At 37.2% G+C, this 23,947-nt stretch overlaps 1 protein-coding gene across 1 annotated transcript in view; it reads left to right on the plus strand.

The window, feature by feature from the left end:
- The window catches only part of CTNNA3 (catenin alpha 3), a 1,528,699-nt gene that overhangs the window by 75,888 nt on the left and 1,428,864 nt on the right, over positions 1–23,947 (plus strand). Inside the window, 1 exon segment of the mRNA XM_024765510.1 lies at positions 5,506–5,672. Coding sequence (XP_024621278.1) covers positions 5,506–5,672 — 167 coding nt within the window.

Below are 23,947 nucleotides of genomic sequence, written 5' to 3' on the forward strand. Positions count from 1 at the left end.
TATTTAAGTGTCCAAGGTCTCAGAACTAGAAGTGGCAGATAAGAATTTGATCTCAGAAGTATCTGACTTCACAGTCTGAGTTCCTAACTTGGTATTGCTTAAGAGAGCTAAGTGTGTTAATAACATATTAACAAGTTGAGAATGTCTCAGACCCTTTTCACAGGTTTTGTCCACAATAAGGAATACTATTCTTTGTTATTTTTAATAACAATAATTTGTTTCATTTTCTTTATGCTGAAGATCATGAATAAATGGAAACAAAATATTCGTGGAGTAAAGTAGATAAGACAGTCCCTTTTATATGTTGTTGGTGAGATGGGTGTGTTTGGAGAATTTTTTGGCAATGTATATCAAAACTTAAAGTTCATTTACCCCTTGACTCAGCAATTCTACTTTTAAGAATTTATGTTACAGCTAAATTTGCCCATGCATGCAAAGATATATGTTATGGATGTTCTTTGTAGTATTGTTTGAAATAGGAAAAAGTTGGAAATAATTTATGTATTCAATAGTGACCTGGTATATAAAAACACACGGAAGAGAATCAAGAGCCCAGAAATAAACCAAGCATATACAGTCAACTAATATTTGGCAAGAGAGCCAAGAATACTCAAAGGAGAAAAGACAGTCTCTTCAATAAATGGTGCTGGGATAATTGGGTATTCACATGTAAAAGAATGAAACTGGACTCCTATCTTACATGACTCACAAAAATTAACTCCAAATGGATTAAAGACTTAAAGGTAAAATCTGAAACCATGAAATTCCTAGAAGAAAACATAAGAATAAATCTTCTTGACATGGGCCTTGGTAATGATTTTTTGGATATGACACATAAAGCATAAGCGACAAAATAAAAAAAAATAAACAAGTGGGACTAGATCAAACTAAAACACTTCTGTATAGCAAAAGAAATCATCAACAAATTAAAAAGACAACCTATGGAATGGGAAAAAATATTTGCAAACCATATATCTGATAAGCATTTAATGCACTGTTGGTAGGATTGTAAATTGGTACAGCCACTATGGAAAACACCATGGAGGATTCTCAAAAAAATAAAAATAGAACTACTGTGTGATCCAATAATTCCACTTCTGGTAATATATCTAAAGCAAAAAACCCACTAAATCAAAAAGATATCTCTGTGTTCATAGAAGTGTTATTTACAATAGCCAAGACATGGAAACAACCTAAGTGTCCACTGATACTATTTGAGACAACATGGATGGACCTTGAAGGCATTATGCTAAATGAAATGTCAGACAAAGGAAGACAAATACTGTATTATTTCACTCACGTGTGGAATCAGAAAAACAAAAACTAAAACAAGAACAAATTTATAGAAAAAGAGATCAGACATGCAGATACCAGAGGTGGAGGGTGGGGGGAGGGGGACTTGGATAAATGTGGTTAAAAGATACAAATTTCGAGTTATAATATAAATAAGTACTAGGGTTGTAATGTACAACATGATGACTATAGTTAACACTGCTGTATGATGTATAGAATTGATAAGATAGTAAATCCTAAGAATTCTCATCACAAGGAACATTTTTTTCTTTTTTCCCCTTTTCTTCTCTTTTTTTCCTTAAATAATTTATTTTTTTAAACAACTTTATTGGAGTATAATTGCTTTACAATGGTGTGTTAGTTTCTGCTTTATAACAAAGTGAATCAGTTATACATATACTATGTTCCCATATCTCTTCTCTCTTACGTCTCCCTCCCTCCCACCCTCCCTATCCCACCCCTCTAGGTGGTCACATAGCACCGAGCTGATCTCCATGTGCTATGTGGATGTAGTAATCTCTCATGATCCTTTGTATTTCTGCACTGTCAGTTGTTACTTCTTTTCCATTTCTAATTCTATTAATTTGAGTCTTCTCCATGTTTTGCTTGATGAGTCTGGATAATGGTTTATGAATTTTGTTTATCTTCTCAAAATCATGTGTTAGGTCTCCTTCGTTTTTACCTTGCTCCTTCATGTGCTGTGTGTGTTTCTCCTCATTTTGCTTATCTTACTGTATTTGGGGTCTCCTTTTTGCAATCTGCAGGTTCATAGTTCCCATTGTTTTTGGTGTCTGTCCCCAGTGGCTAAGGTTGGTTCAGTGGGTTTTGTAGGCTTCCAGTGGAGGGGACTAGTGCCTGTGTTCTGGTGGATGAGGCTGGATCTTGTCTGCCTGGTGGGCAGGTCCACCTGGTGGTGTGTTTTGGGGTGTCTGTGGCCTTATTATGATTTTAGGCACCTCTCTGCTAATGGATGGGGCTGTGTTTCTGTATTGATAGTTGTTTGGCATAGGGTGTCCAGCACTGTAGCTTGCTGGTCGTTGAGTGAAGCTGGGTCTTGGTGTTGAGATGGAGATCTCTGGGAGATTTTCGCCATTTGATATTACGTGGAGCTGGGAGGTCTCTTATGGTCAGTGTCCTGAACTTGGCTCTCCTACCTTAGAGGCACAGCACGGACTCCTGGCTGGAGTACCAAGAGCCTTTCATCCACCCGGCTCAGAATAAAAGGCAGAAAAAATAGAAAGAAAGAAAGGATAAAATAAAATAAAGTAAGATAAAATAAAATAAAGTTATTAAAATAAAAAATAATTATGAAAAATAATTTTTTAAAGGAAAAAAAACCCGGACGGACAGAACCCTAGGACAAATGGTGAAAGCAGAGCTATACAGACAAAATCTCACACAGAAGCGTACATATACACACTCACAAAAAGAAGAAAAGGGGAAAAAATAATATATCTTGCTCCCAAAGTCCACCTCCTCAATTTGGGATGATTCGTTGTCTATTCAGGAATTCCACAGATGCAGGGTACATCAAGTGTTTTGTGGAGCTTTAATCCGCTAATTCTGAGGCTTTTGGGAGAAATTTTCCTTTCTCTTCTTTGTTAGCACAGCTCCTGGGGTTCAGCTTTGGATTTGATCCTGCCTCTGCGTGTAGGTCGCCTGAGGGCGTCTGTTCTTTGCTCAGACAGGACAGGGTTAAAAGATCAGCTGATTCACGGGCTCTGGCTCATTCAGGCCGGGGGTTGGGGGGAGGGAGGGGTACGGAGTGCTGGGCGAGCCTGCGGTGGCAGACGCCGGCGTGACGTTGCGCCAGCGTGATGCGCGCTGTGCGTTCTCCCCGGGAAGTTGTCTCTGGATCACGGGACCCTGGCAGTGGCGGGCTGCACAGGCTCCTGGGAGGGGTAGGTGTGGAGAGTGACCTGTGCTTGCACACAGCATTGTTGGTGGCTGCAGCAGCAGCCTTCGTGTCTCATGCCCGTCTCTGGGGTCCGCGCTGATAGCCGCGGCTTGCGCCTGTCTCTGGATCTCCTTTAAGCGGCGCTGTTAATCCCCTCTCCTCGCGCACCAGGAAACAAAGAGGGAAGAAAAAGTCTCTTGCCTCTTCGGCGGCTCGAGATTTCTTCCCGGACTCCTTCCCGGCCAGACGTGGCGCACTAGCCCCCTGCAGGCTGTGTTCACACTGCCAACCCCCGTCCTCTGCCTGCGCTCCAACCGAAGCCCGAGCCTCAGCTCTCAGTCCCCGCCCGCCAGACAAGCCTCTTGGGCTGGTGAGTGCAGGTCGGCACCGGTCCTCTGTGCGGGAATCTCTCCGCTTTGCCCTCCGCACCCCTGTTGCTGTGCTTTCCTCCGTGGCCCGAAGATTTCCCCCTCCGCCACCCGGAGTCTCCGCCTGCGAAGGGGCTTCTTAGTGTGTGGAAACATTTCCTCCTTCACAGCTCCCTCCCACTGGTGCAGGTCCCGTCCCTATTCTTTTGTCTCTGTTTATTCTTTTATCTTTTGCCCTACCCAGGTACGTGGGGAGTTCTTGCTTTTTGGGAGGTCTGAGGTCTTCTGCCAGCGTTCAGTGGGTGTTCTGTAGGAGTTGTTCCACGTGTAGATGTATCTGTGGGGAGGAAGGTGATCTCCGCGTTTCACTCTTCCGCCATCTTCTCAAATCTCCTCTTTTCTTTTTATTGTATCTGTATGAGATGATGAATGTTAGCTGAACCTACTGTGATAATTACTTCACAATATGTATAAATCAGACCATCATGCTGTATGCCTTAAACTTAAACAGTGATGTATGCCAATTATTTCTCAACAAAGCTGTAAAAAGAACTTACTAAAAAAAGGGGGGGCCTGGTAAAATAAGTTGTAATATATCAATAAAAAGTAACTTTATTAAAGCATTAGAAAGAATGACAATAACAGCTAATTAAGTCTTTAAGTTCCAACTACTGCTCTCATTTAATCTTCATAAAAATTGTAGGTATTATTATTAGCTCCATTTACAGTGGAGAAAAATGAAACATAAAGAGGCTAAGTGGTTTCTGCCCATGCTAAGTTCTTTGCTCTATTGCTTCGTGGTCATCTGTATCCCAATGTGAAAAGAAAATAAATTGATAAGTGAAAAGAACAGATTGTTGAAAGTTTTTAGTATAATACTTTTTGTGAAAAGAATCTATATCATCTATATGTTCCTTTTATAACATATAATACCTATTTATGTTTTCTCTTGACATAAAATCTTTTAAATATATGAATATATGTGAATATACTAATAAAACATAATATGAATTTATAAGTGTATATGTATACATATGCCCCCACATAATACATACATTCATAGAAAAATTTCTGGATAGATATACAAGAACTTAGTGGATGTTTTTGGGATTAGTATGGAGACAAAAAAAATTGCACTCTATACTCTTTAGTTTGGTGAATTATTTAAAAGTAATGAGTCACATATTGCTTTCATAATAAAAGTAAGTTTAAATTGAAAAATTTTAAAAATAGTGGATGTGGTAAATCTTTAACAATTACGTTACTGGAGTGGGGTAAAGAGGGACGTTTTCTTGTCATTTTATGCCTTTCTGAACTGTGAACTTTGGAAAATAAATGAGTACCTGTTACTTTTATAATAAAACATTTTAAATGAAAAAACCTTAAAAATAGTGACCATATTTCTGTAACAAGTACTATGAAATATTATTTCTGTGACTAAGTTTAGGGTATAGTTTGTTCATTATATTGACAGTTTAGAATAAATCTGCCTGTGTTAAACTTTTACCAGAGATCTGCTGTCTTACTGTCTTAAAGGCTAGCTCTTTTCTAGCATCCATTGAATTCAAAAGTAACTCAGTGAAGATTTACCTTATTTTTATAAACAAGGTTGTTTCCGATTGAAGTCTTAGTAATGAAACCTTTCACAGCAAATGACATTCAGTAAATGCAGAAGTTGACAGCAATTTTATTACATGCTGCTAGTCAATTGAGCACAGTTTTCTTGCGGGAAAATGGTATCCCGCTTCTTAAACTCCAGAGCGTTTATCAAAAACAAATGTCAGTTTGAAACTGCATTGTTTATTGAGAGATGATGTTCTAGTGTCGTGACAGTATTTTAATATTATCCTTAGTTATGGAATGTACTTGGAATTAGGTTGGATGATAAATGCTGCAACAGGCATAAGTGAAATTAAAGTATAACTTATTTGGGATTATGTGTTTCAGGTGAAGCTCTGAAAGTATCAGCTGAGAGATTTGCAGATGATCCCTGTTATCTCCCAAAAAGGGAGGCTGTGGTTCAAGCTGCCCGTGCCTTGTTGGCTGCAGTTACCAGACTCCTTATCCTCGCAGATATGATTGATGTCATGTGTCTCTTGCAGCATGTGTCAGCTGTAAGTAAAAGATGGCTTAGTTTACCTTGGCATTGTTCTCACTTATAATTCCATTTTCTGAACCTGGCATCAATCCGAGCGCATCCTGGCCTCACTCACGTTTCTTAATGTCACCCATCAGAAGATGACTGGATTGGGTTGTGAAACTAATGCATACTTGACAAGAATGAAGCCAGAAGTTAGTCTTAAAGCCAGTGGGAGATTGAAAAACAGAAGATGACTTACTGATAAGGAAATGGCTAGGAGAAAGTTCTAGGCTTTTGACCATTTAAATGATTATGACCTATATAAATATATATATAGTAACAATTATATAGATAATATAGAAAACAAATATGTAAATATAAATAATTTGAGAACGAGAAACTTAAAAGCTTAAGGCAGGTGGAAGCTTATCCTAGTTTGTAAATGAAAACTACTTTGCCAGCTCCTTTTTTTTTTTGCGGTACGCGGGCCTCTCACTGTTGTGGCCTCTCCCGTTGTGGAGCACAGGCTCCAGACGCGCAGGCTCAGCGGCCATGGCTCACGGGCCCAGACGCTCCGTGGCATGTGGGATCTTCCCGGACCGGAGCACAAACCAGTGTCCCCTGCATCGGCAGGCAGACTCTCAACCACTGCGCCACCAGGGAAGCCCTGCCAGCTCCTCTTGATCTAAGATAAACAGTGCATGTTTGCAGGTAGTCTGTAGTAATCCGTTATGAAAATGTATAAATGGATTTAATAAGAGTAAAGAACATATTTTAACTAGGAGAGGCTACAAAGGCAGCAAGATATCTTGCTTGCTTTATTTTGTTAGACAAAACCATTTAGCAAAAGCTTAGTAGAAGGAGAATTTTATTTCAGCCTTTTTCACTTTCTTAATTTATTTAGTTTGACCAAGTCATTAATAGTGTCTAGATGAAAAGGTTGCAAAGAACCCTTTGGAGTCGCTGCTGTTTCTCCTACTTTAAATAGGACCCTTGCTCTTCTGTTCATTAATACATCTGCATTTTCATAAAGGTGCTTGGTGACCGTAGTATCAATACGTTATTAGGCAAATGATGGCCTTGTCTGATTGACCTTCTTGTCAAAATCATTTTGTCTAATTGCTAAGCTAAACCTTTTTTTTTTAAATCTTTCTCTTACTTACTAATGTTTGTTTTAACCCTAAAGTAGAGTGACCTTTCCTTTATACTTTCAGATTCCTTTTCTTTTGATAGTTTTACTGCAAAAAGGCAATTTGGCACCTTTTTGTTGTTGTAGCTGTTGTTTAAGTAGCTTTTCAGGAAAGGGGTTAGTTTTCATCACTAGCAACTATCTACCAATAGATTTGTATGTGAGATATTTGAACAATGTTTTTTGTTACTTGGCTACTGGTTTGTTGGATACCTTAAACAAATCCCTGAAAATTTCTGAGCTTCATTTTTTATATGTGAATATAGACACTAGTAAATGCTATAACCAGAAGTGAGCATGAAAGATTAAATGCCAGGTAATTCCTAGTTCCAATGACCCAGTATTTCCTGTTTTAACTCTAGATTTGTTGGGATAGGCAGAATGAAAGGCTTTGGTAAGGTGAAAATTCCTGCCTTTATAATCAATTAGGAGGTGGTAAATTGCGATAGTTTTTTATTGTTTCATCCTTATAAAAATTTATATTTGAATTGTATTATTCAACTCAATGCTTTCAAGGTTTCACATAGAATGAAGGCAAATTGAAAAATATTTTTGGAGATTAAGATTAGAATTATTTAGCCCAGTATTCCCCTAAAAGTATTCTGCAGAACCTGTCTTATAAATATGCGCATGAAAAAAAGCTTTTATTATGGTCAATGCTGCACACTGAAATTCCCTTTGAATGTTTTTGATGTACATTAGCATTAAAGTTGGTGAGAAATATTGAAGCAAAGAAACTGGTTTAACTTTGCTTAACCCAGAGTTTCCCAGATTTCTTGACCCCAGAACTCTTCTATAATATATTAATCCTGGAACATTCTCAGACCATACGTTGGAATATAGTGACTTAGAATATTTTTAATGTTTATGGTTCTATTAAATTTCTACTTAGAATGAAAAAAATCGTAGTGGATAAACTTCAGTGCCCTTCTACTCTAGTATCTTACTGAAGTAGATAGACTCTCCTACAATATGCGATACACACAGCTGTCTAACAATATATGTGATCACTTACTGTGATAGCAATCTCAATTCTGTGAGACAGTGAAGCAGATATTGGATAATTCTAATTGCTGAAGACATTTTTCTCAAACTGAGCTTAAAGCTGCATCCCTGCTATTTCCATTCACTGCTTCTAGTTTACTTTCTGGAGAAACACAGTATCAAGGCAATAGGAAAATGCATTTTTCAAGTAACTGATGGTTACTCTTAGGACTTACATATGTCTTCTCTTATTTAAGCTAAAAATTTCTTGACCTTTGAACGTTCCTTATATGACAGTTTCAGACTACTCTGGATACTCTAGAATTTCCATGTCTTGTACGATCTTATTTCAGTCTTTTTTTTTTAACATCTTTATTGGAGTATAATTGCTTTACAATGGTGTATTAGTTTCTGCTTTATAATGAAGTGAATCAGCTATACATATACATATGTTCCCATATCTCTTCCCTCTTGCGTCTCCCTCCCATCCTCCCTATCCCATCTCTCTAGGTGGTCACAAAGCACCAAGCTGATCTCCATGTGCTAATTGATGTACTTTAACACTGTAAGCAGATTTGTTTTATGGTTAAAGTTTGAAAACTTCAGTGTCTGGACTCCCTGGGTGTCTGCTTGTGCTGCTGTCATTTTATTATGCTCATGGTGTCTTGTCTTATGTGAATGGCTATCTTTGTATACTAAATGTTACCTCTTTTGGAACTTATATCAGGAAATTCTGCACTGTTTTGTTAGCTTTTTGATGTTTTTAACATGAAGTATTTTATATTTCATCAAATTTTGTTAGTTTTCTTCAGCAGAGGGTTGAATTGTGACTTACTAATTTGCTAATATAAGAAACAAAAATCCCCCAAATCATCTCTGTAAATCCTTTCCTATGCATATTCTAGATAGGTAACTGCCATAAAATGTTGAAATCAAAACATCTTGAAATAAAAACAAATGCTTTCATGTGAACATTCCATATTATACTTGGACAGTTACCTCCCTGATTTAATGTCCAGTATTATCTTACCTATTATGATAGCTTTGTCATGCTGTTGGTTCTTACTGATTTTGTGAGCAATTAAAACCTCCAAGTATCTGAACTCAGACTACTTTTATTCTAGATCTTCCTCCTGTGATACTAATTTTATCTTTTTATATGTAAAGGTTGATGTTATATTTATATTCAATGCATTTTATCTTCTTAGTTGTCTTTTTGTTATATCCATCCAGATCTCTTTTTTTTTTTTTTTTGCTTCACGCGGGCCTCTCACTGTTGTGGCCTCTCCCACTGCGGAGCACAGGCTCCGGACGCACAGGCTCAGCGGCCATGGCTCACGGGCCCAGCCGCTCCGTGGCATTTGGGATCTTCCCGGACCGGGGCACGAACCCGTGTCCCCTACATCGGCAGGCGGACTCTCAACCCCTGCTCCACCAGGGAAGCCCCATCCAGATCTTTTTGACGTTTGATTTGTTTTCCCCTCCCAAATTGGTGTCATTTTCAGATTTCTTTAACAATTTATTCATTAACAATTGTTTAATGCTATAGCTTTCTTTTAGATAACATCAATCAAATATTAACATGTTTTGAATAAAGTCGTTGAAATGAGCTTCAAATTCGCTTCATTTGAATGAATAAACCATGTTTCTTTACTTTATTCTCTAGTACTTTCTCAAAGGCCTTTCTGAAATCAAGATGTATTATCTGTGGCACCACAGATTTACCAGTCTCGTAGCCCCAATTTTAAGGGAAATGACGTTAGTTTGGCATGACTTACTTTTAATAACCCCATAAGAGCTCTAAGTGACCATTGCTTGCTTGCTTTTATTCCTTTTCTATTTTTTTTGACCTTCATTTTTCAATTACTCACATCCTACTTACTTATGCTTATAAACCACTCATCTGCTAGCATCTCCTTGCCCTTAAGATCTAGATATAATTGGTTTGAACCCTCATTCCACGTCCTGTAAAGTATAATGTTCTCCCAAGATTTCTGCAAATTTTCTTAGGCTCATATTCTCATGGTCATCTCTGGCTCCAAGCTGTTGCTTCCACAGAATTACTTTAGGTTATGGATGGTCTTTCTACTGTTATTCTATGGTATGTTAATTCATACTTGGAAGATGACCCTTTTCCCCTTTAACACACACATATACATACAAATACTCCCGCACAAGGCATGTTCATGTATATGGCAAATCTATTAGAAACTTGGAAGGTGGAAGGGAGGGGGTTCTGTAGTGTAACAATATATTCTAAGTGGTTTCAAATTGTATATTAGAAATCTTCAAAATCCTTTGAAGCAACTTCATCTCATTGTCCTTCTACCTCCTTTCTCCCTACCTACTCTCCTTTGTTTTCCCTCACACCCCTAAGGAGTAAGATACTCTGTCAAGCCACCGTTGACTTGGCTTCTGCTCATTTGTGTCCTCAGATATCACTATGTCTCTGAAATTACATCTGAAGGTATTTTCCTCAATATAAACTGTTCCTTTCCTAAGAACTCTGTAGTAAACTCTCTCTCTCTCTCATACACACACACACACACACACACACACACACACACACACACACACACCATCCTATTGTAAAATAATCTATGTTTTTTGCGGGGAGGGCATCAACTTTGAAGATACAGATTTCTTCTTCTGGCCACACATACTTCTTTCAAAAGCAGTGGCCTAATTTTTTATTTCTTTTCCTAGTTTTGAATATGATGGACAAAGACCTGCCTCTCCTCCAGTCTTATTATTTTATGCAAGCTTCTGCTCATTTTGGGCTTTCTCCCCCTAGTAACACTCACGAAAATCCCTGCTCCATTTTTTTGGGTATTTATTCTTTATTGCACAGCGTCAAAGAATTCCTCTGCTCTCACAATGTTTTCTTAAGTGGCCTTACTCTTTTCTTCCTTATTATAATTTTTTTCTAAATAACAAAATTCTTCGTCCCTATTGAGGTATATTTCCTTTTATAAGTCAGGTAAATGAGATATTACTCTACTTTTGATTGATAGTCCGTACCTATATATTTCCTGATTCCTTATCTTTATTAAATTATTCTCTGTCCACTGAGACTATCCCAGAGATGCAGTTATGATCAAACATTTATGAAGATGTAGACTGAGACCACCAACTCATGCAAACATGATTCACTGAGTAACTCTCCATAGGATAAGTACTGCCAACCAATACAGAGTTAATATATAATTACATATATCAAGGATTCCTGACTTGGCAATTTTAAATGTGTCTAGTTCCTTAAGGAAGTACATGTTTTCTTCTGGGGGGAAAGAAGTCCAAATCAAGGGTAAGAGAGGACAGAGAAAAAAAGCGATGATATTTCAGTATGTAATTAATTGTAGAAACTTGGAAAGGCAGTTTGGCTTTATTACCACCACTGTTCATAATTTTCTATGGGAATTTAAGTTTAAAAATTTCTCTCTGGTACTGTTCAAGTTTTTTTTTAAACATTTTTGTACTATTTATACATCTCGAGATTCCACATCCTATTTTATTGGCATATAAATTTTATAAGGGTCGGTTTTCTTTGAGAGAATGTTGGCTTGCATATCTCTTGCTTTCTTTGGGGGTCAGGGCAAGATGGAGAGCAAAGATGGCTTTTGGCAGCAGGGAGACCTTGCTTGAATCCTGGTTCTGTTGTTGATTAGCTGGGCGACTTTGGGAAAATTAAAAATCTGTAAGCCTTAGTTTCTTCTTCTGAGCTATATGGATAATAAAACCTACTCTGAATACTTAGGGGCCTTGTGAAGATTAAATCACATAATATATAAAATACCTGGTAAGAACTGCTGCAAATTTTCTGTCACCTTCCTTCCTTTCCTTGTCCTACCTTTTTCCACTATGGTACCTTGCTCCCATTTTTCGACTCCTGCAGTGCAATATTATCCTTATTCCTAAAAATGAAGGGAAATAAATTTGACTCCTGAGTTGAACTAACTTCTCTGGCTTTTTCCGTTATCATACCATAGCCTGTTTTATTTCTTTTAAAATGGGAATATTTGTCCCTTTGGATTAAAAAATAGACCGATGTCATTATAGGAAATGGTACCTCTATTTAATAACTTTTTATGTCAAATACATATTTAATATTTGCTACAAGCATTGCTGTAAAGCATTTGTATACTGAACAATAATTCTGAATATGAAGAATATTCATAACATTGACAGAAAATCACACATTACAATAATGGTAACTGAGACTTTTTGATGCCACCTTCTATTGTTAAAATGCAGATATGTACCAGCAAAAGGGTTTCTAAATCTTATTTTTAAAAATATCAGCAGTTTATAAGGAGAGAAATTACTATATAGTTAAATTGCTATTAGAAGCCAAGTATTCTACAGGAGATTCTTGGCAAAATATGTAGAGAGCTTTTAACGTTTAAAGAAAAAACCAAGTCACAGGACTGGTATTAGATGGAATAGGAGAAGTAAGAAATGGAGACAAATAGGACACAAATTGCTGGATTTGTGCTGAATTTCATACTGAAAACTTTAGAGACAAAGGAAATTTAAGCCATGTAAAAAAATTTAACTTTTAAAAAGGACTTGCATCATTCCAGGTAGCTCGAGTTTCATTAATTAGTCCATTCAGCAGACAGTTATTTTTTGTGTGCTTACTGTGTGCCAGTCACCGTAATATGTGCTAGAGAGTCAGATTTAGAAAATACACTACCATGGTCCTGTGTTCCTGGAATTATTGTGGAGGCATGATGGCAGTTATATCAAGGGAGTGTTTTGAATGAATAATGCAAGGCTAAGTTTGGAGAGTGAGTTAACTAGACAAAGAAAGTGGTGCGGGCAGAGGGCATTTTACCTGGAGGGAATACATGCTTAAAGACCAGTAGTAGTTCTAAATGGCTGGGATGAAGGATGATTTTGTGGGAGGAACAAGAGTTGAAGCTGCAGAGGTAGGCATAGACCTACTTGTGACAGGCCTATGTGCTAAGTTAAAAAGTTTGAACTTTAGTCTGAAAGCTAAGGGGGAACTATTAAAGATTTTAAGCAGGGAAATGATACAAGCAGATTTGAATTTTAGGACTATTATTCTGGTAGCAGTGGGCAAGGGGGCCAGAGTGGAGGCAGAGATGCCAGTGATGAGGTGATATAGTCATCTGGTTGTGAAATGATGGTGTGGGGTGGGGAATGAATGATTTTATAGATTTTATACATATTGGATTTTATACATATTGGATTTTGGATTTGAGGCATGTATGAGAGGCATGTATGAGAGAGACTAGACATTGAAAGATACATTTGGAGTGAATAAGATTGGAAAGCCTCAAGAAGTAAGCATTAGGAGAAGCAATTGGTTTGTATGAGGTCACCTGGGGAAGGTTTGTAGAGTGAACTTAAACCTTTGTTCACAAATCTTTGAGACCTTGTGATTTGGTGGAATGCTCACTAAATGATGAAACAGGTTTGTGTTCAGTCTTGCCTCAGTAGGGATATTTGGGATACCTTCTCACTGGAGTCCCTGCCCCTGGGGGTTGGTTCATAGTCCAGCACTCTACCCTTTCTGAGGGGGCTCCCCAGAAAACTGGCTTTGTCTTGCCAGTCTTGGAGTTCTGATGGATCCCTCAAAGTCTAGCCACCTGGTAGGGGGAAATGGAGGGGGTGGCTTAGACTGGTAAAACACCACAGCTCCCTGCCCCCTCTGGCTCAGCACAGAGTAAGTAGACAAAAACTGCAGCTGCCTGTTTCTCCATAGGGAGTGAGAGTTGGTAGAAGTCCAGCTGTTTGGTGGGAGGTCTTCTCTTGCATAAAGCCAGTCCACAAAGTCTAGGAAAGGTGCCTGCTTTGTCGAATATGTAGACAGCAACACAGAGAGCTAAGGAAAATGAAGAATCAGGCAAAGATGTTCCAAACAAAGGAATGAGATGAATCTCCAGAAACTGACCCTAATGAAACAGAGTTATATGATTTACCTGACAGTGAATTCAAAATAACAGTCATAAAGATGCTTACTGAGGCCAAGAGAACAATGCATGAACAAAGTGAGAATTTCAACAAAGAGATAAAGAATATAATAAGTATGAAACAGAAATCATGGAGCTAAAGAACACAACAATTGAACTGAAAAATTCAACAGCAGACTAGATCAAGCAGAAGAAAGGATCAGTGAACTTGAAGATAGGTCACTGGAAATAGTTTAGTCAGAGGAGCAAAAAGAAATAAATGAAGAGTGAAGATAGCTAAAGGATTTATTGAATACCATTAAACATTATGGGAGTATCAGCAGGAGAAAAGAGAGATAGAAAAAGGACCAGGCAGCTTATTCAAAGAAATAATGGCTGGTAATACCCTAAATCTGGGGAAAGAAATGGCAATCCAGATCTAAGTAGCCCAAAAGATACTGAAAAACATGTACCCAAAGAAATCTGTGCTGGACGCATTATACAGTAGTAGCCATTATCTGTAGTTTTGCTTTCCTTGGTTTCAGTTACCCATGGTCAACTGTGGTCCAAAAATATTAAATGGAAAATTCCAGAGATAAACAATTCATAAGTTTTAAATTGTATGCTGTTCTGTGTAGTGTGATGAAATCTCATGCCATCCTGCTCTGTCCTGTCTGGGACATGAATCATCTCTTTGTCTAGTGTATCCATGCTTTTTATGCTACCTGCCTGTTAGTATAAGAAAAAACAGTATGTATGTGGTTTGGTACTATGCATAGTTTCAGGTATCCCTGGGGGGTCTTGGAATGTATCCCCGCAATAAGGGCAGACTACTGTAATCAAATTGTCAAAAGTCAAAGACAAAAAGGGAGTGAAAAACAACAAACAAGAGAAAATCAACTTGTCACATACAAGGCAACCCCTATAAGGCTATCAGTGGATTTTTCAGCAGAAATTTTGCAGGCCAGAGGCAGTGCTGAAAGAAAAAAACTGCCATCTAAGAATACTATACCCAGCAAAACTTATCTTCAAAAGTGGAGCAATAAAGAATTTCCAAGGTTGTCAGGGTGGTACTGGGAGGTGAGGAGGAGTACATGACAGGCGGCATCAGCCAGGGAGGCTTGGGAAGCTATGGTGTGGTCACTGTGAGCCAAATAGAGCCATGGCAATTGCCATCCAGTCCCAGCTCCCTTGTGTAGTCCTGGCTGGTGGCTCAGCCCAGTGGGCCTCTTGGCACCACAGCCTGTGGAGCTCGAGAACATCATAGTGAACATGGTACTACTCAAGAACAGGGAAGGTGGTTTTTCTTTTTTTTTTTTTTTTTTACTAAAAAAAGAGTTTACCATACAAAAGCTGATGGAGTTCACCACCACTAGACCTGGCCTACAAGAATAGCTAAAGGGAGTACTTCAAGTTGAAATGAAAAGATTTGAAATAGCAACACTACAGCATAAGGAAGTATGAAACTCTGGTAATGGTAAATATATAGACAAATACAGAATACTGTATTACTGTAATGGTGGTAGGTAAATCACTTTTCATTCTCGTATAAAAGTTAAGAGAAAAAATATTTAAAATAGCTATGATTAAAAAATATGGTAAAATTATACAACATGAATAGATGTAAATTTTGAGAACAATAACATAAAGTGTGTGTGTGTGTGTGTGTGTGTGAGAGAGAGAGAGAAGTAAAAGTGCAGTTTTTGTATGCAACTGAACTTAAGTTGTTATCTGCTTAAAACAGACTGTTATATTTAATGTAAACCCCAAAGTAACCACAAAAAATACAGTAGAAGTTACACACACACACACACACACACACACACACACACACACACAAAGAAATCAAAGTGTTTCAATATAAAAAACCCCAGCAAAACATAAAGGAAGACAGCAAGAGAGGAAAAGACAGAAAAAAGAACTAAGAGATTAACAAAAGCAACTGTTGAAGTGGCAATAGTAAATCCTTCTCTATCAATAATTGCTCTAAATGTAAGTGGATTAAACTCCTCAATCAAAGGACACAAAGTGGCTGACTGGATTAAAAAAAACAAGACCCAACTGTATGCTGTGCAAAAGAAACTTACTTTAGATTTAAGGATACATACAGGCTGCATGTAAAGGGATGGAAAAAGATATTCCATGCAAATGGTAACCAAAAGGGAGCAGGAGCTATATTTAGACAAAAGGAAGTTTAAGTCAAAAACTATCAAGAGACAAAGAAGGACATTATATAATGGTGAAAGTGTAAATTCACCAGGAAGATATAACAATTATAAATATATATGCATCCAACATTAGAGAACTTAAATGTCTTAAGCAAACATTGACAGACTGAAGGGAGAAGTAGATAGCAATACAATAGGTAGGAGTCTTCAGTACCTCACTTTGAAAAATGGATAGAACATCTAGACAGAAGATCAATAGGGAAACAGAAGACCTGAACAATAATATAAACCAAATGGATCTAACAGACATATATGGAACATTTCACCCAACAATAGCAGAATGCACATTCTTCTCAAATGCACACGGCTCTTTCTCCAGGATAGATAACATGTTAGGTCACAAAACAAGTCTTAACAAATCTAAGAAGATTAAAATAATATCAAGGATCTTTTCTACCACAATGGAATGAAACTAGAAATTGACAGAGAAGGAAAACTGGAAAATTTACAAATATGTGGAAATTATATGACACACTTTTGAACCATTAGGTCAAAGTTGGAATCAGAAAGGAAATTAGGAAATTCCTTGAAACAAATGAAAATGAATATATACCAGAACTTATGGGATGCAGCAAAACTAGTGCTAAGAAGGAAGTTCACAGAGATAAATCCCTACATTAACACATTATTGACCAGAGACCTATTAATACATCTTTTGTTACCTGAACGTTATTGACTGGAGACATATCAATATGTTTTTAGAGAGTGATGCAATTAACATCACCATGCAAGTTGTTAGAGCTTAAAATTGATCAGGGGTTCATTATACAACTTACGATTGTCATTATCATTCACATTTTGCTCTGTTAGGTTTTTGTTCCCACCTTGTATATATTATAAATGCAAGTTTATTACTGTAAAATTTAAAAAAATGACTCCATGAAATTTTGAGTGAAGAAGAATTTTTTGGTGAATTTTTTGCAGATACTTTCTCTGATTGTCCAGGTGACATATATACTAGTGTCTCTGAAGATTATAGTTCTTCAGAATATAGTTCTGATTCAGATGATGTGAATATTAGACCAAGAAAAAGACAAAAAACCTTAGTGACTGATTCTGATACAGAAAGTGAAAATGAAACTCACAGTGCTAGAGAATGCTCCTTTGCTTCTACAGAAGAGTGGCTTGAAGACAACATTTCATGAAAATGTGAAGTCTTTACAGGTGTGTCAGGTGTAACTGTCGAATGTAATAACCCGCAAAGTGTTAGTGAAATAACAGAATTAATTTTTGGTAATGACTTTTTCGAGTTGGTCGCTTCTCAAACAAACTTGTATTACTAACAGAATGAAAAATCATATAAAAAGTATGATAAGACTTTAAAATGGACTGATTTAACCAATAATGACATGAAGAAGTTTCTTGGATTAATAATTTTGATGGGACAAATAAGAAAGTCACACTGGAAAGAATATTGGTCGACTGATCCCTTACTTGAAACACCTATCTTTCCAAAGATTATGACAAGAAGAAGGGTTGAACAAACAATGACATTTCTTCACTTTAATGATAACTCAGAAACTCCACTTCCTGCAGACAGAATTTCAAAAGTTAAACCTCTTTTGGATTATTTTCTACCAAAATTTCAATCAATCTATATACCCAAATGAGAGCTATTACTTGATGAGGCAATGATAAAGTGGGGAGGACAACTCAGATTCAAAACCTATAACCCTGGAAAACTTACAAAATATGGAATTTTGGTCAGGATGGTTAGCAAAAGTGAAACTGGATATATATGCAACCTTGAGATTTACATGGGTGTAGGAAAGAAACTGCAAGAAACTATTATGGGTCGTACAACCCTATCTTGGTTCATGGTACCATCTTTACCAAGACAATTATTACAACAGTGTGTCCGCATCTGAAATATTGTTGAAAAATAAAGCCAGAGTTTGTGGGACTATAAGAGGGAATTGTGGTCTACCAAACCAATTAAAGGAGAAATCTAAAAATCTACAGAGGGGAGAAATGGCGTTCTTATGGAAGGGAGAAATGATTCTTCTTCTCTGGAAAGGCAAGAGGCTAGTCTGCATGCTGACAACTATTCATGATGCCTCCCCCCATAGCATCTACAGGAAAGGAAGATAGGAGGACTGTCCATCAGATAACTAAAGCCCACTTGTATATTAGAGTATAATAAATATATGAAAGGAGTTGATTGATCTGATCAATATCTGGAAAACTTCAATATCCTCCAGAAAACTCGAAAATGGTTTATTCAGTGCTTTAAAATTTATTGTAGCCTAAATGCACAGAATAAAATGACTTACACGCAATTTTTGTCAGCAGTACCTAGAGAATGGGTAACTGACCGTTCTGGTGAATGTAGTGGCAGTCCTGCACCTGGTCCTTCTTGTGGTGTTTCTAAAAGAGCCCTGTGCAAAGATCCACCTTGTCGACTATCAGGTAAAATAAAAGAACATATTCTAGAGGAAATAATAACCACAAGGCTAAAAAGACAAGTGCAGCCAGAAAGTGTAGAGTCTGCTCTTCCAGGGTAAAGCACAGTGAAACACGGTATGTTTGTAATAGATGTTCTATTCCCCTGCACAGAGGTGCCTGCTATACTGCCTATCACACTCTGATGAAATATTAGAATGCTTTAGCAAGACATGTACAAAGCTTCAAAGAAATACAGTAAGTGCAAAATAAGTTGTTGATATTTACTCAAACGTGGGTGTTTCAGTATTCACTTACATAACAAATTGCCAGCCAGAGGCGTTCGTTTCTGCAAGAATCCCCCAGTCAATAGTGTGTTAAAAAGAAGAAAAATCTCAAGCAAGAACTTAACTTTATACCTCAAAGAGCTAAAAAAGAAGAACTAAGCTCAGTTAGAAGAACGAAGAAGAAAGGAAATCACAAACATTAGAGCAGAAATAAATGAAATAGAAATTAGGAAAATGAGAAAAAAACCCAACAGAACCAAGAGTTGGTTTTTTAAAAAGAAACAAAATAGACAAACCTTAGCTAGACTAACTAAGAACAGAAGAGAGAAGACTCAAATAAAATCAGAAATGAAAGATGGGACATTACAACTGAGGCCACAGAAATAAAGAATGATCATAAAAACTGCTATCGGGCTTCCCTGGTGGCACAGTGGTTGAGAGTCCGCCTGCTGGTTCAGGGGACACGGGTTCGTGCCCTGGTCTGGGAAGATCCCACATGCCGCGGAGCGGCTAGGCCCGTGAGCCATGGCCACTGAGCCTGTGCGTCCGGAGCCTGTGCTCTGCAACGGGAGAGGCCACAACAGTGAGAGGCCCGCGTACCGCAAAACAAAACAAAACTACTATGAATAATTATACACCAATGAACAATACCTAGAAGAAATGTATAAATTCCTAGAAACATACAACTTACCACCAAGACTAAATCATGAAGGAATAGAAAGTCTGAACAGACCTATAACAAGAAGGGAGATTGAATAAATACTCAAAACCTCCTAACAAAGAAAAACCCAGGACCAGATGGCTTCATTAGTGAATTCTGCTGAACATTTAAAGAAGAATTAATGTCAGTGCTTCTCAAACTCTTCCAAACGACTGAAGCAGAGGGAACACTCTCAAACTCATTTTAGGAGGCCAGATAAGAATACTACAAGAAAAGAAATTACAGGCTAATATCCCTAATGAACATAGATGCAAAAATATTCAAAAAAATACTAACACACTGAATTCAGTAGCATATTAAAGGATGATACACTGTGACCGAGTGGGTTTTACCTGGTATACAAGAATGGTTTAACATATGAAAATCAATCAATGTGATACAGCACATGAACAGAATAAAGGGTAAAAATCACATGATCATTTCAACAGATGCAGAAAAAAAGTTTGAAAAAAATTCAACATCATTTTTTTTACCATCTTTATTGTGTATAATTGCTTTACAATGGTGTGTTAGTTTCTGCTTTATAACAAAGTGAATCAGTTATACATATACATATGTTCCCATATCTCTTCCCTCTTGTGTCTCCCTCCCTCCCACCCTCCCTGTCCCACCCCTCCAGGCGGTCACAAAGCACCGAGCTGATATCCCTGTGCCATGCGGCTGCTTCCCACTAGCTATCTACCTTACGTTGAAAATTCTCAACAAACTAGGAATAGAAGGAAAGCACCTCAACATAATAAAGTCCATATATGACAAGCTCACAACTTACATCATACATAATGATGAAGAGCTGAAAACTTTTCCTCTAAGATCAGGAAAAAGACAAGGATGCCCACTCTCACCACTTTTATTCAACATTGTATTGGAAGTCCTAGTCATAGCAACTAGGCAATAAAAAGAAATAAAAGGCATCCAGATTGGAAAGGAGGAAGAAAAACTGTCACTAGTTTCAGATAAGATATTATATACAAAAAAACCCCTGAAGACTCCACCAAAAAAACTGGTAGAACTAATAAACAAATTCAGTAAAGTTGTAGGATATATAATCAGGATATAGAAATCAGTTGCATTTCTATACACTTATGATGAACTATCTGAAGAGGATATTAGGAAAACAATGCCATTTACAGTAGCACCAAAAAGAATAAAATACCTATGAATAAATGTAACTAAGGAGGTGAAAGATTTGTAATACTGAAAACTATACAACATTGATGAAAGAAATTAAAGAAGACCCAAATGGAAAGACATCCCATGTTCATGGATTGATAGACTTAATATTGTTAAAATGTCAATACCCAAAGTGATCTACAGATTCAAAGCAATTCCTATTAAAATCCCAGTGACATTTTTACAACAGAAATTGAAAAACAACTCTACAATTCATATGGAACCACATAAAAACCACAAATAGTCAACTCAATTCTGAGAAAGAAGAACAAAGCTGGAGGCATCACACTACTCTATTTCAAAAATATTACAAAGCTGCAGTAAACAAAACAGTATGGTACTGGCCTAAAGAGAGACATGGAACAGAATGGAGGGCCCAGAAGTAAATCCATGTGTATACAGTCACTGATCTTCAACAAGGGTGCCAAGAACACACAAATGGGGAATTAGTGGGCATAAAGTTTCAGTTAAACTATGTGAATAAACTAGATATCTCATATAGAACATTGTACCTATAGACAACAACAATGTATTTTATACTTAAAAATTTAAGGAGCATGTATCTCATGTTAAGTATTCTGCCATAATAAAATAGAATTAATTAAATAAATAAAAATAAGTTTTGTAGTAATAGTGAAGAAAAAAATCTAAATAAGTGTATCTATTTCCCTCAAAAATCCCTTGCTCAAAGATGCTCAATAAATAATTATTGAATTACTCTTTTGTTCAGTCCTCATTCACTACTGAATGGAACTTTAAAATTTATAAAGCAGTAATCTGTAAAGCTAGATGATTTGCTTTTCTAGGGCAAGAGCTATTTCTCTTTTGTTTTCCTCCATTTCTTTCATGGCTGGCACGTTGCCAGGCCCATGTTAAAGATTTGTAGAATGAATGTGTTTCATTTTTCCTCAGCTGATTTCACAACAATCTTATAAAGCAGGCAGGCAAGGACAATTTCTCCCATTTTACAGGTAACACAATCAAGAATTGGAGTAGTAGTGACTTGTCCAAAGTTATGAAATTATTAAACGGCATAACAAGGACTTGAACCCAAACTTCAAGGCCAGTGTACTTTCAACTCCACAGGACTACTTCTAGTTTAGATTTCAAGCCCAATCTTGTTCTATGTTCTTAATTTAACTTTGGTTATCATTCCTTACAGTAAAAAATCATTTGAGATATATGTGTCCTTTAATTTTCAGCGTTAGCTGTAAACTTCCTTTTCATGAGTGATATTATCATTTGGTAAGTTCATTTGGAAAATATGTATGAAAGTCAATGTATTGAGTTCAGAAAATGAAATAATTTTTTTTCTCAATATTACTTCATTTTGGTTGCTCTGTATTTGCCATATTTAAGTAGGGTGGATTAGCCATTTCTTATGCTTAAAACAATTTCTTTTTACTCTAAACATTAATATTTATAGAGCATTAATATTTAGTCTTTGCTCATTACTTCCGTCTGCTTTAGTTTCCAGAATCTTTTGGCACTATTTCACTCTGACATTTTAGGGACACTAAGATCACACTTGGTGATTCAGTGCTTTCAATCAGGTACTTATAGGATACTCTTTTGTATATATAATGCTGTGAGTATGGAATTTTTTTTTATGTTATATGTAACATCTAGTACCTTGTACAAATGCATAAAATATTAAATAAGGAAAAATGACAACTGTTGAGCTGGCTATTCTTTTGGAGCAATGATGCTCAATCTTCTTGCATTATGGGAATTAGTAGGCTGCTGGAGCTGTGGAATTATTTGATTGTATTGATCTGACTACAAGAGGAAGCCAGGGCATTGGCGGTGAGTGCCAGGGAAACTTTACTTGCCAGAGCCCTGGCTGCATTTTTTCCTGCTGCTTCAGCTGGTTTCTTCTTGTCCTCTTTCTCAAATTACTCCATGAATCTACATAATTTTCATGAACTCATTGAATGTGTAGTTTGTATAGAACATTGGCTTAGATTTATTTCAAAACATGTTGTCAGGAAAAGGAGGAAAATGTACTTGGGAAGAGGGAATGCTGAGTCAAACTAGATATTTCCTTTTCTGCCTTACTCATGCTTCTCTTTTCTGCAAAGCAGATTTTCAGTTATTTTAATGGGAGATGAGCAGTCATGGTCTCTGTTGTATTATTTTGTGGATTACTATTATTACTATTTTGGGGACTTCCTTGGTGGTGCAGTGGTTAAGAAACCGCCTGCCAATGCAGGGGACATGGGTTCGAGCCCTAGTCTGGGAAGATCCCATATGTCATGAAGCAACTAAGCCCGTGTGCCACAACTACTGAAGCCCCCGTGCTCCGCAACAAGAGAAGCCACCGCAATGAGAAGCCCGTGCACCGCAACGAAGAGTAGCCCCCACTCACCGCAACTAGAGAAAGCCCGAGTGCAGCAACAAAGACCCAATGCAGCCAAAAACAAACAAACAAACAAACAAAAAAACTCTGGGTGTGTTTACATTGCTTACTTTTATGGTATACAAGACTTACTGTTTGGGCTTAGAGATACTGTTTGCATCTTCTTATTCTCGTCTGTTGTGTGTGAAATTCGGTAAGGTAGTCAAATAGGACAGAATTTGGATTTCTTTCTCAGTGCAGAGACCATTTTAATATTAAGTTTTGACATTTTTAGAACATACCTAGGTTTGTTTTGGATTCAAATTTATTCATTGGGCTTTTTTTTTAAAGTTTGAATTTGGTTTGCAAGGAGTTAAAAATATTAACACAGGATAAACTCAATGTTTAACAAATTATTTTGGGGTTTTGGTTCATTTAAAATTCCCACTAAAAACTTTGAACAGGTAAAATCCAGAAATATTAAAATCTCTTAGATTGTGCTTCCTTTCCCAGCTTCAACTGACAGGTCATTTATTTTGAGAAACAGTCAATATAATGAGACTACAGTGCACTAAACTAATGTAGAAAATCTCAAGAGGTCTGTTTCAATTATCAAGCACAGTGGCCTATTGGAACAAAACATTTTCAAATCAAGGCAACATTAAATCTCTTTAAGTAAAATATAAATCTCACCTAAACCTTTGTCTTATTTTTGTCTTCTGTACTTCAGCTGCACCTGCAAGGTAAAATTATTGCTTTTACTCTATAGCATCTTTAAGTGTATATGTGAGCAGATGGGAATGGGATGTGTTTGATAGGGATCTAGCTTAAAGTTATATTATAGATTTTGTATTACCTCTCCTTGACAATTATTTGTTGTTTTAAGTGAAAAAATGTACTTGGGCTTCCCTGGTGGCGCAGTGGTTGAGAGTCCGCCTGCCGATGCGGGGGACACGGGTTCGTGCCCTGGTCCGGGAGGATCCCACGTGCCGCGGAGCCGCTGGGCCCGTGAGCCATGGCCGCTGGGCCTGCGCGTCCGCGGCAGTGAGAGGCCCACGTACCGCCAAAAAAAAAAAAAAAAAAAAAAAAAAA

This window comes from Neophocaena asiaeorientalis, unplaced genomic scaffold (genome assembly GCF_003031525.2).
Source record: "Neophocaena asiaeorientalis asiaeorientalis breed wild unplaced genomic scaffold, Neophocaena_asiaeorientalis_V1.1 scaffold31, whole genome shotgun sequence".
Taxonomy (NCBI): domain Eukaryota; kingdom Metazoa; phylum Chordata; class Mammalia; order Artiodactyla; family Phocoenidae; genus Neophocaena; species Neophocaena asiaeorientalis.